We start from the raw sequence: 17,459 nt of genomic DNA, 5'->3' as shown, positions 1-17,459 counted from the left end.
TAGGTACGCATAAGCAAAATCAAAGATTATTGATTACTTTGATAAAATACTCAATAACTATTTTTATTAAAAATTATGTTACTTTCTTCCATTTTAAATTAGACATAGTTCTATTATGAATTATGAATGCTTCTATGCAAAAGTGACTACTTAAAAAACTAAGCAAATACTAAACGTGGCTGCTTGCATAACAAGGTTTTCAGTTTGATTGGTGGAAATAATCGAATGAAATTATTTGACCAATGGAAAAGGTCAATTCTGAAGTAAAAAACGGAACAATTTGCAGTGCTAATAAAATCGAAAATTGAAAACAGGGAAAAAAATCTATGAAAAAATTATTGGTAATTTCTGCCGAAATTTATTTCAAATAACGATCAAAATGTTTATGATGATGCTTTAAAGCTCAGGTAAGTTGAGTAATTTGTTTTCTCTGTATCTGTTGGGCATATTTTCGCGATGTGTTCTAATATAGAATTTTATCACGAATATCATCAATTTGACTTACATTATATTTAGCGGCTGTCAGTTGTTTTACGTCTCATCGTATTTTCATACGATGTATAATTTCTAATATTTAACGCTAAAGTGTTTACAAATTTTCACGCGGCTTGGACAACAGGGATGCGCTTTGATTGCGATGATGCAACGAGATGATGATGATAAGGTGCAAATTATCTGCATTCTATTATGCTTTTTATTGGTGTACTGCTTTTTTCGCACTTTCTTCCTTCTTACTATCTTTGTAAACTCCGTGGAGGTGTGTGTTACACTGGGTGGGTCACAAACATAACCTCAATGCTGTGAAGTGGTCCACTGGAGCCAGGCAGCTGCTGCTGGAAGCACAGTTATGTGTGTGTGCCTTAGAACCTTGCATGCTTTCAACACAAAGGCTAGAACTTATCCATGACCCTGTTAATGTATGATAACAGTAATCAATACAACAAATAATAGTTTTTTGGAACATAATAAAACAATTCAGAGTACAGTTATCAATAATCATAAAACATGCATTTTCTAACAGTAACTGTACCAGTAATGTGTTGTGTAACACTGAATATCCTGAAAGAGAATGTTTTACAGCCAGTGATATTCATGAAAGAATTTTGTTTCAAAATAAGAATTGAAACTTACTGTAAATGAAACACAGCCTACTACCACAGGACTAGTGTGTGACTTTTGTACGTAGTTATGTGTGTGTGTTATTGTAAAGCTGCATATTTGCACAGTCCTGTGGTTTTTATTTTAGTTGCACATCTTTACGCCTTGTTATGTTTTTGTTGCAGTTTTACCGTGCATGCATTGTTGTAACAGTAGAACGGAAACAGTGACTATATTGTTGGCATTGTCCGGCATAAGGTGCACCTAACGACAACAGTGAATCTTTCCTTCCCGTATGGCTGCATATGTTAACCGTACAATATCGATGATGGCTGGCGACGGCCCCCACAACGTTGCGATGCTGAACAACGGTGCGGTCCGCGTGAATATGTCCAATGTGGACTCGCCGCTGCAGATATTTGTGAGGGCCAAGAAGAAGATCAATGATATATTTGTTGAAATTGATGATTATGTCAAAGATGCTGTCACTTTCATACATGGTGAGTTGTATTATGTTTAGAATAAGTAAACAAAACACTGTAGCTTGTTGATAACCACTAGTAGTATACTGTTTGTGCTTTACTGTTTACACTAGCACACTAAGACTTATTTACCTATTATAATAATTGGGCATGTACAGCATACAAAAGGTTCTATATAGTATCAATTCCTTTTTAATACTTATGTTTTGAAGGCTTTTTATTTTTATTTTTCATTTTATATCAACATGATCTATATTATACTTCTAATGGCAAAGGGCTACTAAAAATGGCAGCAGTCAATCAACAATATCCCATTACTACACATAAAAAGAGTTATTAATGAGCCACATAGTAGAGTTATAATTAATATCATCTAGTATGTTAATATAGTTCAAGGCTATTTGTTACAAGGACTTTTAACTAGCTATGCAAGGTCATGAACAAATCTTGATATCCACTAAATCTGACTAAATATGTGTAGAAATAAATGTTATATGCAAATGCAGTAAAACCTAGTTCATCTTATACATGAATATAAAATCTATTCTAAATTTATTCAGAATATTAAGTATTCAACTTTATTCTCAGTATGTCAAAGTTCAGCCAAGTAATAAGTTTAGTATTCTAAGTTAGTTTTTTTTACATAATATTTAATTTTATTCTATACAGCAGAAACAGCACAATATCACATAATATTCCTCTTTTTCTGGCAGTGTATAAGTCTATAAATGTGCATGTAGTTTATACTTTCCTCTATAAGTATCACTCACTGTTAAAAAGCTTCACCTTTATTCTATACTAGCTGACCCGCGCAACTTCGCTTGTGTCCAATAAGAGATATTGGGTGAAATTATTCCCCATTTTTGTAACATTAATTACTGGTACTCTCCTCTCTCTGGTGCTCCTTTTGGTCGTAGCGTGATGATATATAGCGGGTCTATCCCACTAGTCCCGTTGAGTTGTCCCGTGACGGGACAACTGGCACTATTTTGTCCCAGCTGTCCCGTGGCGGGACAAGTGACACTGTTTTGGTGCCAGTTGTCCCATTGCAGAAAAATCACGGGACTAATGGGACAGACAGAAGGGTAAAACAACTGGTTCCATTGAGTTGTTGTGTGACAACAGGTACTTGGTACTTCGGTAAGATAACTGATGATGAATTATACGCTACTCTATGTAAACTTAAAATTCACAAGAAGTTTTTTTTTACCATTTGGGCTTTTCACTTTATAATTTAATTGACAAGAGTGTCTATATCTATGATGACCTTCCATACCATAAATGTAAAATGCTTATCCGAAATTCCCTACTTGAAATAACATAATGTATGGAAACTAAAAATATATTGTTAACAGGCCCCTGAAGCAGCTCAAACACTTAAGCCAATTCAACATGTACCTAATGTAATTTCAACTTATCTGCTAGAAATTAAGTAAAAATGTACTACAACACAACGTATAACGTCTGCTATCTTACCAAAGTACCAAGTACCTGTTGTCACACAACAACTCAATGGAACCAGTTGTTTTGACCCTTCCGTCTGTCCCATTAGTCCCGTGATTTTTCTGCAACGAGACAACTGGCACTAAAACAGTGTCACTTGTCCCGCTACGGGACAACTGGGACAAAAAAGTGCCAGTTGTCCCGTCACGTGACAACTCAACGGGACTAGTGGGATAGACCCTATATAGCCTATGTCCTTTCTCGGGTATCAAAATATCTCCATACCAAATTTCATGCAAATTGGTTCAGTAGTTTAAGCGTGATTGAGTAGCAGACAGACAGACAGATAGAGTTACTTTCGCATTTATAATAGTAGTATGGATTGCACAGTAGTTACATTCTAACATTATTAAATTTAATCAAGATCATTTTTATTTACTGCTGCACAAAACCTCACATAATCTGAATACTTTCATAATAAGCATACAAACACCTTTATCCATTGTTTTACTTATATAAAGATTACATATTATCAAATACTAGATGGTCAGGTGGTATCCTCATGTTATCAGTATTGGTAAACTTTATCAATTCATCACGGTGGCACATGAGTAATGACCCAGTTGTGTCATTCACTGGAGGTCATTATCATTTAGTTTATTGAGCCAATACTGCACAGTGCACACCCATTGCTATCAACTGTACAAACTCATACTGAATTTAAATTGAAAATTATTTTGTGAATATTATGTTCAAAGTAGTTTTCTTGCTCTCCTATAGATTGTTGCTTGATTATTGTATTTATGTAGTTAAAAGCAGTAGATTTAAAATTTTGCTTTTTTGGCAGTGAATTTGGCTTAGAAATTAAATGTTTGGCATTTTTATGTGTGTGTTAAAGTAATTATAGGCTTTTTGGTGATGCAATCCCTTTAATCTCTCCTGTAGTGTCTTTCTAGTTAATGTAATACTGTTGAAGTACTTACTTCGCTTCGTAATAATTGAATTAAAATTCTAATCATATATTCAGTTTCGTCTGTCCGTAGTCTGGTGGCCATAGACCTCATCATTTATTTATTTATTTAAGCCGCGTATCAGCGTTATATTGATCGTTGTTGGTTTGTACATTAAACAGATTTTAAGATTTGGCATAGAAAACACAAGTAGGGCAAATAGGAATCAAACTCGCAGTACTTTTAATCGTGATACTTGCGAGTCTTTTGTATGAACCAATGAATTAGATTAACTCTGAAAAGTAAGTAGTACTATAAAAACATTTGATTTTTTACATGAACGATTTATAATCGATTATAAGAAATACTTATTGCTATTGTTTACAATACACGTTCGAAATGTATGGAGTTTATTCTCCATACAATGTACTAGTATATTGTTTGGCGTAAGTCCAGCTCAGCTAATACATGTGAGTACAGCTCCATAATGAACGCGTGTATCGTGAAGGTCTCGGTTATGCTGACGCGCCCGAATAAAGGGCACGTGGAAGCCAGCCTCAAATTACCTAATAACCACCGTTGTTTGTACGCGTTTTATGTTCGCAAAACATTCCGGCCGCCCGCAATTGGAATGTACTTTGATATCTATTTTTATTTGGTACTTTAACTTCAAGGAAATGGAAACGGTGGGAGGGGTACTCCTCCTCCGAAAACTCTCGAAAGACATATACAGATGAAATCGGCGATGTCTTGAAAAAGGTCAGGTGCATAATACTCGTAACGTACTAAGTGGCGTTTTTTGGTCTACCCCTATGGGAGAAAGGCGTGATATTATGTATAACTATGAATGTACTTTATCTTCATGTATGTAAAACCGTACTGTTAAACTACGTTACGTGTCTTGGAAAGTTCGAAGACGCTTCGGTTTTTGGCAAGCGGAGAATATCAATTCATTCTGACACAGCTTAGATCTAAGATAAATCTACGTATCTTTGAAGATACTAGAATTTATAAAAATGCTTTGACTTAACTATTTGTTATACAAAATTCAAGTTAAGTAAGTACAAAGTTTTCTTTTCTCCATTGATTCTTTTCTGATTTTCATTGATAAATCCGTTCGCGTTGTAAAATTAATGAGTCATTGTTGACATCTCTCCTAGCCACGCCCCCGTCCTATGATGTCAGAGGAATATAAGATAGCCAAGTTCACAATGAATGTATTTTTGTTAATGATGCCTTACGACTATTTTCTCTTTTTGATGCAAAGCCCTGGTTTTACCACTTCTGAAGTGTCGATTAGCTTCCCAGTGGATTTTGTCTATCGCATTGTATCTATCCGACGCTTATGCACGGTTTCTAAGGCGCATTTAGCGGTAGTTTATCTATTCAAATTGTCATGTTTATATGAGCTTAAACGCTATTGAATAGATAAACTACCGCTTAATGTATCTTAGAAACCGTGGGTTAATCCACTTATCTATGAGCCGTAAAACTATTCGTATGTTTTAATAGTGTGTGTTGTGTTACAGCGGTCGCTGGCGACAATGGTATCGCGTCGGCACAAGACCTGGCCAATGTGGAGGCGTACGTGTCGAAAGTGCAGGCCATACGTGAGGTTCTCAAGCGTGATCACATGAAAGTGGCCTTCTTTGGAAGGTAAGAACACCATTCACCCTTTAATATTGCCCAATTGGTTCACGGTCGCAGGCCCTGAATTGAATTTCTTGTCATAATTCTTAGTAGCTCTTTGAAGATAAGTGTTTTCATAAAAAAAATGACTAATAACGTATATAGTCTCTGCCTACTAACCTACCCCTATGGAAAAATTTATTTATGTATGTATGAACTTGACTAATACTTCTGTAAGGGAAATATGTGATAACTGATAACCCATTTAAGGAGCCAAATACTTGTTCTACCTAATGTAGGAAATGCGTGGAAAGTACCCCGTTGCCAAGACAGACGACGTCATAAGATGTCGTATGCACTATTGATTTATGTTGAGACAGGTTTCTCGACTAACGCGCAGTACCATGCTATATAACAGATTATATGTGTGCAGTAAAGCGATGGAATGCGATTATTTACTTAACTAATCGCTAGTGCTTACATCATAGCTGATCGCATTTGAGCAGCCCTTTGAGCATGAACGTGTTTTTGTGGCGATGCGAAGCCAAATTTTATCCATACATAAGTTTTAAAAAGTAGATTTATCCCACTGTTATTCGTATATATTGTCTGTTATGAAAAGCGCGTATGAAACATAAATGGTTAAGTATTTGTAAGCTGCAACGTGGTCCTCAGAGGCTTATTTTGATGCGGTATTCGATCAATCTCATAGCTATACAGCTCAAAAATAAAACGTCATTTCGAAAAATTGAATATTCTGCGAGCCGAAGTCATATTTCCATGAGAAAGCAGTGTCATTAGAATAAAATATATAACAAACTATTTGTTAACAGAACAAGTAACGGTAAGAGCACAGTGATAAACGCGATGTTGCACGACAAGATCCTGCCGAGCGGCATCGGCCACACCACCAACTGCTTCCTGCAGGTCGAGGGCTCCGACACCGACGAGGCCTTCTTGCGCACTGAGGGCTCCGAGGAAAAACTTAATGTACAGGTACTGTAACCATTCAAATTTATTCAATTCCTAACTGTTTATTACGTCATGATGCGTGCGTGTACGTATACGCATGTCACTTGTACATCAATAAAAGTGACGCGCAAGTTCATCCACTGTTACAAAAATTCCTCTATAACGCCACCGATAGATATGCTAAAATTATAGCTCGTGTTTTGGAATGGGGACTCAAAAACTGACCTTTATTGAAAAATCTAAAATCCTTTATTTAATTCTCAGGCGGTCCATGCTTCCCATATTTTAACAATTTCTCCATGCTTATTATTCCCTCTCTGTAGCAGTATAACTAACAAGTGCTTTACGTGTCCCCAGTCGGTGAGTCAGCTGGGCCACGCGCTGTGCGCCACCCGGCTGCAGGAGCGCGCGCTGGTGCACGTGTACTGGCCGCGCGAGCTGTGCGCGCTGCTGCGCGACGACGTGGTGCTGGTGGACAGCCCCGGCGTCGACGTCACGCCCAACCTGGACGAGTGGATCGACAAGTACTGCCTCGACGCCGACGTGTTCGTGCTCGTCGCCAACGCAGAGTCCACGCTCATGGTCACTGTGAGTACACACACCAATAAATATCTTACGCTTGAATTCGCATTGCGAGCTTACGGATTATATGTGACTTAAACATCTTTATGTGACAAAACTACCTAATTCATCTAGTGTAGTGGTATCCTTTCCGTGTTTGATAATTAGCCACCTTTACACAACACGTTCTTAGTAGCGTACAGTATTACGCGCGGATATGACAGATGAGCGCGCGCGTGGTCCTTCCTTTCCTCTTTCATGCGCGATAGAGTGTGTATTTGTAAGAGGGGCTAATGTGTTTCTGTAATCTACACCAAATACTTCTTATCGATTATGAAAAGAACTCGTTTAAATAGTAGTTTTTAAAGTCAAATGTCTGATTGTATTTCTTTTCTGATTTCAGGAAAAGAACTTTTTCCACAAAGTATCGACAAAAATATCTCAACCGAATATATTTATATTGAACAATCGATGGGACGCTTCCGCATCCGAGCCAGAATTTCTAGATCAAGTAAGTACATTCTCAATTCTTACTACCATCATCATAATAACTGTAACTGCGCATATGACAAGCTCAAAAATTGTTTGCAAACTCTTGTTGTAACTTCGTATGATCAATTTCTTTTAACCCATTTTTTCCACTGCTGTGCAAGAGTCTCCTCCCGAACAAGAGGCCAGGCCTTGAGTACACCACGCTGACCAAGTGCGATCCATTTTATGATCATTATTCTTGCTGAATTTTTGATTTTCTTCTATTGTATTGTTTCTGTGTAGGTACGTACCCAGCACGCGAACCGTTGCGTGGACTTCCTGTCCCGCGAGCTGCGCGTGTGCTCGCCCAAGGAAGCTGAGGAGCGCATCTTCTTCATCTCCGCCAAGGAGGCACTACTCACTCGCATGAGAGAGAGGGAGAAACCTGTTTCGTGTTAGTTATCCTATCTTTTCTATTATCATTATTCTCAGCTTTGTTCTACCCGTTGCAGAGCATTAGCTGTCTCGTTTACACCATTATCCATGTTATGTGCCACTATTTTAAATGATTAGCATAAACGACAATTAACCCCCGGTTTGTGAGGCATATTTAGCTGTAGTTTAAATACTAATAGATGAAGTATCGGGGATTTTTTTTTTTCATTTAAAATCTTTAATGATCTTGACAAACTAATTTGCCCTATAATCTTTCTTCCGCTTCTATGCATTTCCTGCGATTAACAGACCATTTACTTTCGCGTAATTAAATGTCGGTTGTAACGCAATGTTCCAGCGCCGATCCTGGCGGAGGGCCACCAGGTGCGCTACTTCGAGTTCGTGGACTTCGAGCGCAAGTTCGAGGAGTGCATCAGCAAGTCGGCCGTGCGCACCAAGTTCGCGCAGCACTCGCGCCGCGGGAAGAACATCGCCAGCGACGTCATGCAGGCGCTCGAACTTGTAAGCACTACATGTTCATTACAATATTATGAAGTAATACTTACGATACCGTACCTATACGTAATAGACGTAGTATACAATTAGATGTTATAACTTAATTTTGATTGTCAAGTAAGGACTTAAAATCATACTTGTAAGTGGATGCTAGTCTATCCTTTCTATTAATACGGATGGCGGTCTGAAATGATTTGGCCTTTAGGTGTTGCCTTTCAGACTGTTTCTAACTATCTGCGTCTATGATGCCTTTACGAACTATTCAATATTACGAAGTGGCTCATTTCACAAAGTTTCATGAATAAAAACACTTGTTTACAATCGTCAATAGAAAGTAATATTTATGTTCATTATATAGGTGTACACAACAGCGACGGAACAGAAGGCAGCTAAAGTAGAGAAGCAGCGAGTATTACACGAACAACTGTCGGCTATTGAAGAACAGCTCACTACTATCACGCGGCAGATGAAGGACAAAATCAACCGCATGGTCGAGAGTGTTGAACACAAGGTAATGTGACTATTTATTACGTACCTATTAGCCTACTGTCCGGGTCTATGTTCCTTCTTTGTCGGCATCATATTATAGACACATAATTTGTTACCATTTTCCAAGTAAGAGACGTCACTGGAAATTCATAACATTGGAAAACGTGGATTGCTTAGTACCATTCTCATGGCTTATCTTTTATCCATTCTGGATCTAAGCTAATTTTACAGAAACGCGTTGGAGGCCGTTAATGGAAAATTTTTGTCCATTAACGGCCTCCAAGGCGTTTTCAATTCTGGTGCTTATGTGTTCAAGCCTAGTATTTCGAAAGTTATTTCATTTCAATGTGTGTGTAATTATTATTCCTGCGACCTTTGTAATCATAGCCTATATTCCCTAAACATTAATAAACGTTGTTTCGGTTGCAGGTATCCCTAACACTAAGCCAAGAGATCCGTCGCCTGTCGGCGCTGATCGACGAGTACGACACGCCGTTCCGCTCGGAGCGCGCGGCGCTGGAGGCCTACAAGCGAGCCCTGCACCGCCACGTGGAGGCCGGGCTCGGCTCCCGGCTCAAGAAGAGGCTCTCCGCAGACATCGGCAACGAGATGGACCAGGCGCAGAAGGAGATGGCCGGTATGTTTGTAATTCATTGAATATTTTGACGTAATAGTACTCGGTATATTGTTTCGTGGTCAATTTCGCTTGGGGGTGATAAGATAACATTACATTGTATTCTCAAAAAATTGTTTCGGCTTTGCTACTAATCCAATTCGTCTTTTGTTTGTTTCTAGTCCTTAATGAAAAGTTCAAACTTATTTTCACGGTCACCACTGACGCGCTTTCTTTTAGAATATCATCTATTACACAAATAGGTGAGGTACTCTAGATTTTTGTAAAATGTCCGGTTAATACTAATGCAAATATAATGTTTACATTTCCAGACCGCATGTACAACATCCTGCCCATGCACAAGCGCGCGGCGGCCGCGTCCTACATCATGCCGCACCAGCAGCCCTTCGAGGTGCTGTACCGCCTCAACTGCGACAACCTGTGCGCCGACTTCCAGGAGGACCTGGCCTTCCGCTTCTCCTACGGCATCACGGCGCTCATCCAGCGCTTCCAGGGCAAGAACACCAACAAGATCGCGCTCAAGAACCCGCCCACATACACCTCGGTAACTAGCTTCATCTTGACTCTTTACATACTCTTTGAAGCAGAATCTGTCTGCAGCTACCATTAGCTCTTTGGTTTCGAATGAGTAAAAAGTTTAAGACGTTAAGTGTGGCCTAGCACAGCCTTAACAAAAGATACAGGCAGATAATTAGTATATGAGGTATTCAGTATTTATACCAAAAAAATAGTATTTTAAATAATGTTGATAAATGTGTTGTGTTCCAGATCCCACCATCAGTGAGCTCGGTGCCGTCGTCGCTGGAGGTGGCGCGCGCCAGCAACGGGCCGGGGTCGCTGGCGGGCCACGTGGGGCTGTCGGCCGAGGAGTGGGGCGTCGTGTCCAAGTTCGCGCTGGGCGCGCTCACGTCGCAGGGCACCATGGGCGGCCTGCTGCTCTCCGGACTGGTACGTACACCAACACAAAATCTTTCGATTCAATTTATGGTCTAACTAGCTTCCGCTCGCGACTTCGATCGCGTCAAAAGGTTTCCCGTAGAAAAAAGTATCCTATTTGTGAATCTAGGTTAATATCTAGGAAAATCTAAGAAGTTTTATACGAACTTACACCCCCTATTTTGTCTCCTTAGGGGTCGAATTTAGCAAAATCCTTTCTTAGAGTATACCTACGTTAGGAAATTCTATCATGAGACATCTCCATCATGAACTCTACCCGGAAAATTCTACCATGAGACATCTCCATCATGAACTCTACCCGGAAAATTCTACCATGAGACATCCTCATCATGAACTCTACCCGGAAAATTCTACCATGAGACATCCTCATCATGAACTCTACCCGGAAAATTCTACCATGAGACATCCTCATCATGAACTCTACCCGGAAAATTCTACCATGAGACATCCTCATCATGAACTCTACCCGGAAAATTCTACCATGAGACATCTTCATCATGAACTCTACCCGGAAAATTCTACCATGCGACATCTTCATCATGACACCTGCCCGGAAAATTCTGCCATTAGACATCTTCATCATGAAATCACCCGGAAAATTCTACAATGAGTCATCTTTATCATGAAATCGACCGGAAAATTCTACCATGAGACATCTTCATCATGAAATCACCCGGAAAATTCTACCAAGAGTCGACTTCATCATGAAATCACCCGTCCACATGATCTCTACCAGGACATTTAACCTGTCGAAAACGACATCCCTTGCTTGTTGTCTTTATGCCTTAACAGACTGTACTTTTTCGTTGAAACGTACTCATATTCTCCGTGTCTGATATTCTCATATCGTGTGTGGTTGCAGTTGCTGAAGACGGTGGGGTGGCGCATCGTGGCTGTGACGGGCGTGGTGTACGGGGCCCTGTACCTGTACGAGCGCGCCACGTGGACCAGCAAGGCGCAGGAGCGCGTGTTCAAGCGCCAGTACGTGGCGCACGCCAGCAAGAAGCTGCGCCTCATCGTCGACCTCACCTCCGCCAACTGCAGCCACCAAGTGCAGCAGTCAGTACACGCGACAATATACATGTCGTTGCTTCTACACTTTTTTTCATCAAATACATAACATTAGGCCATTCAAGAAGACCTAAAAGATCTTCAAAATATTTGAATATTACTTATTTCCAAAATCTAATTATTAATTTACCGATTCTGAATTCATTAATAGCTTTTGCTCTTTAGTTGACTATAATTTTGATATGTGTTCGTTACAGGGAGCTATCAACAATGTTCGCGCGGCTATGTCGCCTCATCGACGAAGCGACGACGGAGATGGACTCAGAGCTCTCTGAAGTACGCGAAGCTATTAAGATGTTGGACGAGGCCTCCACGTCCGCCAAGAAGTTACGCAACAAGGCCAACTACCTGTCACACGAGCTCGAACTGTTTGATGATGCCTTCCTCAAGCACAACTAGAAATAATTCTATAGTAAGGTATGCACGACTTCACTAATATATTTTTTAAACTATATATTTTTAACGCTCCTTCACTCCTATGGCATTTATAAAAAATGTGAGTGAGACACTATGTCCCCTGAAAATGAACTAGTGATTAGGAGTCTATGACAGCATTGCTTTAATTAATACGTTTTCTCTGGTATTTTTCAGTGGAAGGTACAAGAAGCGCTTGCGCAACCAGCACACCGACGTGTTGTACACTGCTGACGTCACACCTCGTATGCATTGACGTCTCGACAGCCCGCCGCGTGTGTGTGTACGTGTGTATGTGTGTGTGCCGCCGTGTAGTAGCCCCGCGCCCTGTGTCCGTGCAACTAATGTTAGACGTTGTTAAGAGGAGTATATCACTTTGTTGTACCTCTAATATTACTATCAAATTATTCGTAATGTTATATTTTGTATTGTCCGCGCGGTGACCACGGAGCTATTCCCGGCGGCGCGGGGCCGATGACGCGACACCCGGGAGGTAGGCGAGCCCGCGTCTGTACAGATAACGATATACCTCTTGTACATTAGAGCTTTTGTTGTTGTTTTAAACGTTATTTATCAGTTTTTATGTTTTATATCGCAATGAAATCACGCGCAGACTATCGTCTTAAAACTTGTTATGACATTAACTTGTTGTATTTGAATTTATTTTAGTTTATACTACATGGTTCCTGACGATTTATAATTTACTTTATGGTTTACCTTCCCCCGCCGTCTATAGAATAACATCTCGGTGCTACCAAACTGATGTATAAACAGCGAAACGAACAAACAGACGTTTGTAACATAACATACATACATTAATCACGCCTAAACCCTATGGGGGTAGACATATTGATGTATTAGTAAGATTTGTATAAAATTGTTACTATAATTAAAAATTGTACGAGATCATCTAATGAATTATAAACTTGTGTGTTTAACTGAAGTGTTTCTACGCTATGTTTAAATGCTTTACTCTCAGATATGTTGGTTATTTATAGTGCGAGAGTGTTTAGATAGTTATCAAGTATCAATATGGAATTCGACCTGCGGTAAAGATAGCGTCATCCTAACTGTTTAGTTACCATTAAACGACATTTTTGCATCGAAATTCCGCAATATCGACTATGTCGCACTCATGGTTTTATGATCTGTGATATTACTCATCAAAATTGTTTTGATCCATTCGTACACTTCGGCGATCAGTCTAACTAATGTGCACAAACCTACATTTTGTATTTGGAGAATATGTATAGAATTTAACTTGATGTTACTGAGTTTCACTCTGTGACTGTAGTTAAGAGATATTGTTTTCTAAATATAAAATGATTAGGGTTTCTCTTGCGCTTTCACAGTATTCTGGTTTCGTGCAGTGTTTATCGAATCGGAGCATTAACGGCATTTATTATTTGTATCTGTGACTCATCTTTATAAAAAAATGTTTAAGAACAAGCATGGTCTACATTGCGGATTTAATGAAATTGTTTCAATATAAGGATTAATTTATTTATGATGTAGTAGCGAATGTATGGTTTGTGGCTGTTCGAATTTAGGGAAAGCTGTTTTATTTTGCTCATCTCATTCTCAATTATATTACATTGTCAAACGAGTGATTACATATTTTTCTACTGTCTACACTACAAGTAACTAATATGAACAATAAATAGTATCTTTGCTGTGTAATTATGAAATAATTAGGTACTAGGTTTTGCATTAACTCTCACTTGTTTGACAATGTAATGTCATACTTACATTTCGGCTATTTACATATGTTATGTATAATATAAAAGTTGATGTCACTATAGTGATGTATTATTAAATTATATTAGGAAGGTACACAGCATATTATGGAATGAACTGGACATTGGGAGCCATGCAACCATTTGATATTAGATAGTTTTTGTTGTCCATTGTAATTAGTTATTGCATAATTAGGAGAATTTTCTTATGTAAATAAAACAAATAAAGGATTCCTTTATAATACGAATAGTTTTATTTGTAGAAATATATAAAATGACAAACTTAATGAGATCCTAGTTAAGTAAATAGTCCTCTATTTAATAACTAATTATTTCTTAGTTGTATATGTAAATATATCTAATATATTCATATTGAATTTGGTTTTGAGATCTTGAGTTTTTAGTTTGTGCTGAAAGAAATAAAGGCTTATTAATATTTATGGATATTTACTATCAAAATTTGTCATCGAAATTGGAATACTCAAATGCAAAACAATAAAAAATGGAACACAAGAGCACATCTTTTTTTCAAAACATTTATATATTATCCTGCTATATATCCTTTCATATGCATTGACAAAGCACAATGTAGTTATGTACGTTCTGCTTTAAATACAATACAAAAATAGAATATACATTTACTCACCAAATTAGCTTCCACTTGGAACTCGCTCTTGTCAAAGCGTACATTTCCTTCTTCTACTGTCAACCCGTAATCCTTGCAAGTATTCTCTGCTTGTCTTTGGTCAGGGAACTTGAGCCAGCGAGTCACCACCCCACTTGGAACTGTCAGCCGCTTGTTATGGTAAGCATGGCTTAGCACTTGAAGACCATGTCTGGAAAACATAGAAAATACATGTAGACAGCAGATAGCACATTGAACAATAATTTTAAAAATAAGTTTTTATGTTTTTTTCTTAATAAATTAATATCTGTAAGGGCTTTACTGGAAATAATAATATTCAACTAAGTTTTGGGGTGAGATTGCAGGTAAATAAATGATAGAAGTGAGGTATTAAAATAAATTATGGTAATTGTAGCTTTTGCTCGCGATTTCGTGGCTTAGTCTATGGTCTTTCTCAAGATCAGCTCAATCACTGTTCCGAATTTCATTAAAATGTGTTCAGTGGTTTTGACGTAAAAGCGAAACAGACAGAGTGACTTTCGCATTTATATTTTTAGTAGGGATTACCTTTGCAGCATTGGTAAGTAACAATATACTGCACAATATGTAAGAGGGCACAGCTTGTCCATCAGTCTGCAAACTTTCACAAAGTTGCCTTGAAAGTTTGCTATTGCTATTTCATATGCTAGTTGTAGAGTTGGTTCTCTGAAAAGAAAAACAAATTGAGTGCTTGAGTATGAATAAAAGATTTAAAAGGATTATGTCAACTATCTCCTTGCAAAGTATCATCAAAATCAATATAGCAGTTAAGCCACAGTGGCAAAAAAGATGGACAGTATAATAGTATAACAACTTTGTAGACAGCATTTTTATTTAGATCATAACAAATAATTTTATGTATTTCCAAAATAAACTAACTGTATAAATCAAGCCACAACACAGGTGCATAAGATATGGGATCACTAATATTCAAAATTTTGCATACAAGGCTCTCTACTAAGTTATTGGACTGTCGTAAGTATAGATTTATGAATTGTTTAGGTAACTACCTTATTAAATCTTTGGCTAAATTGAAGTGTCTGTACAAAGGATGTACATTATCTAGATTGCACAGTATGTATAGACTTTCCATCAGCACTCTGTCACAGGCCAGCTCAATCTTAGGACTAGTCACATCCATATTTGATAAGAAGTTTGTAAGCCGGTCAATTACATCTCTGTCTGATCTTTCTGTAATATTGTCACAGTTATTTAGGCATAACTTAGTACATTCTAATAAAATCTTTTTGTTCAGCACTGGGTCATAATCTTTGAGAGGTAGCTCTGATAATCTGGAAAAGGACAATGATAGTAAGTTAACATATTCTACAAATTGATTTGATAGATCATTTAATTAGTATTATAACATAATGTTTTTTCAATAAAATAATACATACTTTCACACCTGTTATAGGAGAATAGGCAGAGGTGTGATGAAATACTTTTACATTTAGGTTCATCCTGTGTAATAGGGGGTGAGCCTATTGCCATGCACTGACCACATAACCAACAACTACAACTTCAGGTCAGTATTAAGAAATAATCTAATAGAGACCAGTAGTACTTTGCCCAATCCAGGAATGGAACTTTAGACCTCATATCATTTCATATTGTATACATAAGTTGGACAAGAAAAAATCTACATGAAGTTGCATACTTACACATAGCCATAATAAACATAGAAGCGCACCATAGGCTCCATTAACTGTACGCACTCGTCCGGTGGTAGCCTCTGTATTGTCATGTCCTGTCTCACAGCTCGGAGGCGGTCGTTCACAAAGTCATAGACCACTGACTGTGGGACATCCACTCTTCTTGTCACCCTGTAAATTTTTCCATCTATAAGTACTATGTCATAGAAGCAGTGATAGCCAAGTAATAAAAATGGGCAAATTTTTTGCATAAGTGGTCCATGTTTCGAACCAAAGGCAACACAACAAGACTTTTTAATGAGTTAAATGTGTATTCGAAATAATGATCACTTGCTCTAATGGGGAAGGAAAACATCATGATGAAACCCGAAACCTAAAAGCCTTAAAGTTATTTGAGGGCAAGAAGAGTCCCCAACCTGCAGTAGGCCAGTAAGGTTAGGACTCGTAATCTAACTCCATGCTGGCCAAGGTGTGGCCAAATATTTATGAGAAATTTATATATTGCAAATAATTGTTTTAAAGTTACAAAAGTCTTACTCAAGCAGTAGATAATGCACAGTTTGTTTGAGTATATTGTATGGTCTCAGTAGATGCGGCACCGCCATGTGTGAGTCTGCCGCCGAACGACAGTAGCTCTTCACCAACTTTCTCTCATCACCCAGCACTTCTAATACGTGGACTAACTTAGAACTCTCCCGTCTAAAAACAAATACGTCAACAATGTTGTTTAATGATCAGAGATTTTTACTTTACGAGCACTATATGTATAAATAATGTAAGTAAGTAAAACTCAGTTAAAAAAGTACTAGAACTTAGAAGCACCCACAGTTTGACTTCATCTTCAGGGCACATGGAGTAGCAAGTCCCTGTAATTTGTTCACTTTCCCGCACTTCTTCATGTTCAATATTCTTACAAAAGTAATCGAAATAGGAGGACATAGTTTTAGAATTCTTTGTATATCGCGATACGCTCTGTTTTGTTTTGACTTTCAGTTTGACAGACAATATTCACATTTCACAACATGCGAGACCGCTGCCGCCGCCTGCCGTTGTCAACAATGTCAGTTGTCAATACACAATAATGCCAACTTTCAGGTTTCGTTTCGTTCAAAAATCAGGCGGCGATCTTATATAATAAACCATTTAAAACTGGATAGAAACAAGTGAGAAAAATAAAAAGTACGCGCCTACGAATAAAACAAATAAAGCCTCTTGTGCAGATTATCCAGTAAACAAATAACCTAAGCTCTATCCCTACTTGAAGACAACCTAGGTGAAGAAATAT

The 17,459-nt window shown here is 38.2% G+C and overlaps 2 protein-coding genes across 3 annotated transcripts; one reads left to right on the top strand and one right to left on the bottom strand.

The window, feature by feature from the left end:
- The first annotated feature begins 249 nt into the window (after window positions 1-249).
- Window positions 250-14,102, top strand: Marf (Mitochondrial assembly regulatory factor). 2 transcript variants are annotated; one of them, XM_076112993.1, is made up of 16 exons: window positions 274-407; window positions 620-664; window positions 1,284-1,598; window positions 5,503-5,629; window positions 6,436-6,598; window positions 6,932-7,162; window positions 7,539-7,646; window positions 7,910-8,060; window positions 8,400-8,563; window positions 8,916-9,068; window positions 9,476-9,683; window positions 9,992-10,224; window positions 10,449-10,628; window positions 11,500-11,696; window positions 11,906-12,125; window positions 12,300-14,102. In XM_076112993.1, exons 3-15 carry the CDS (start codon window positions 1,394-1,396, stop codon window positions 12,105-12,107), a joined length of 2,322 nt encoding a protein of 773 aa, XP_075969108.1. In that variant the 5' UTR covers window positions 274-407; window positions 620-664; window positions 1,284-1,393; the 3' UTR covers window positions 12,108-12,125; window positions 12,300-14,102. The 2 variants fall into 2 exon arrangements, with proteins under 2 accessions (XP_075969107.1, XP_075969108.1); XM_076112992.1 differs by lacking the exon at window positions 620-664 and having other exon boundaries at window positions 250-407.
- Window positions 14,096-17,221, bottom strand: LOC142972152 (germinal-center associated nuclear protein). The gene is made up of 7 exons (XM_076112994.1): window positions 17,001-17,221; window positions 16,712-16,873; window positions 16,184-16,345; window positions 15,533-15,814; window positions 15,051-15,188; window positions 14,505-14,694; window positions 14,096-14,268 (listed from the first exon to the last, which is right to left on the bottom strand). Exons 1-7 carry the CDS (start codon window positions 17,111-17,113, stop codon window positions 14,188-14,190), a joined length of 1,128 nt encoding a protein of 375 aa, XP_075969109.1. The 5' UTR covers window positions 17,114-17,221; the 3' UTR covers window positions 14,096-14,187.
- Between the last annotated feature and the right edge of the window lie 238 nt (window positions 17,222-17,459).

This window comes from Anticarsia gemmatalis, chromosome 4, assembly GCF_050436995.1.
Source record: "Anticarsia gemmatalis isolate Benzon Research Colony breed Stoneville strain chromosome 4, ilAntGemm2 primary, whole genome shotgun sequence".
In the NCBI taxonomy this organism is placed as follows: Eukaryota; Metazoa; Arthropoda; class Insecta; order Lepidoptera; family Erebidae; genus Anticarsia; species Anticarsia gemmatalis.
This window is presented reverse-complemented; position numbering and strand designations above follow the sequence as displayed.

What these genes read in the sequence shown, in the direction of transcription:
- LOC142972152 (XM_076112994.1), bottom strand. Translation starts at nt 17,113, where the DNA reads ATGTCCTCCTATTTCGATTACTTTTGTAAGAATATTGAACATGAAGAA. An exon ending in CCTGAAGATGAAGTCAAACT is followed by an intron (nt 16,874 to 17,000) that starts GTGGGTGCTTCT and finishes ATTTGTTTTTAG; the next exon opens with ACGGGAGAGTTCTAAGTTAG. An exon ending in TACTTACCAATGCTGCAAAG is followed by an intron (nt 14,695 to 15,050) that starts GTAATCCCTACT and finishes TATGTTTTCCAG; the next exon opens with ACATGGTCTTCAAGTGCTAA.
- Marf (XM_076112992.1), top strand. Translation starts at nt 1,394, where the DNA reads ATGGCTGCATATGTTAACCGTACAATATCGATGATGGCTGGCGACGGC. An exon ending in TCGAGAGTGTTGAACACAAG is followed by an intron (nt 9,069 to 9,475) that starts GTAATGTGACTA and finishes TTTCGGTTGCAG; the next exon opens with GTATCCCTAACACTAAGCCA. An exon ending in ACCCGCCCACATACACCTCG is followed by an intron (nt 10,225 to 10,448) that starts GTAACTAGCTTC and finishes GTTGTGTTCCAG; the next exon opens with ATCCCACCATCAGTGAGCTC.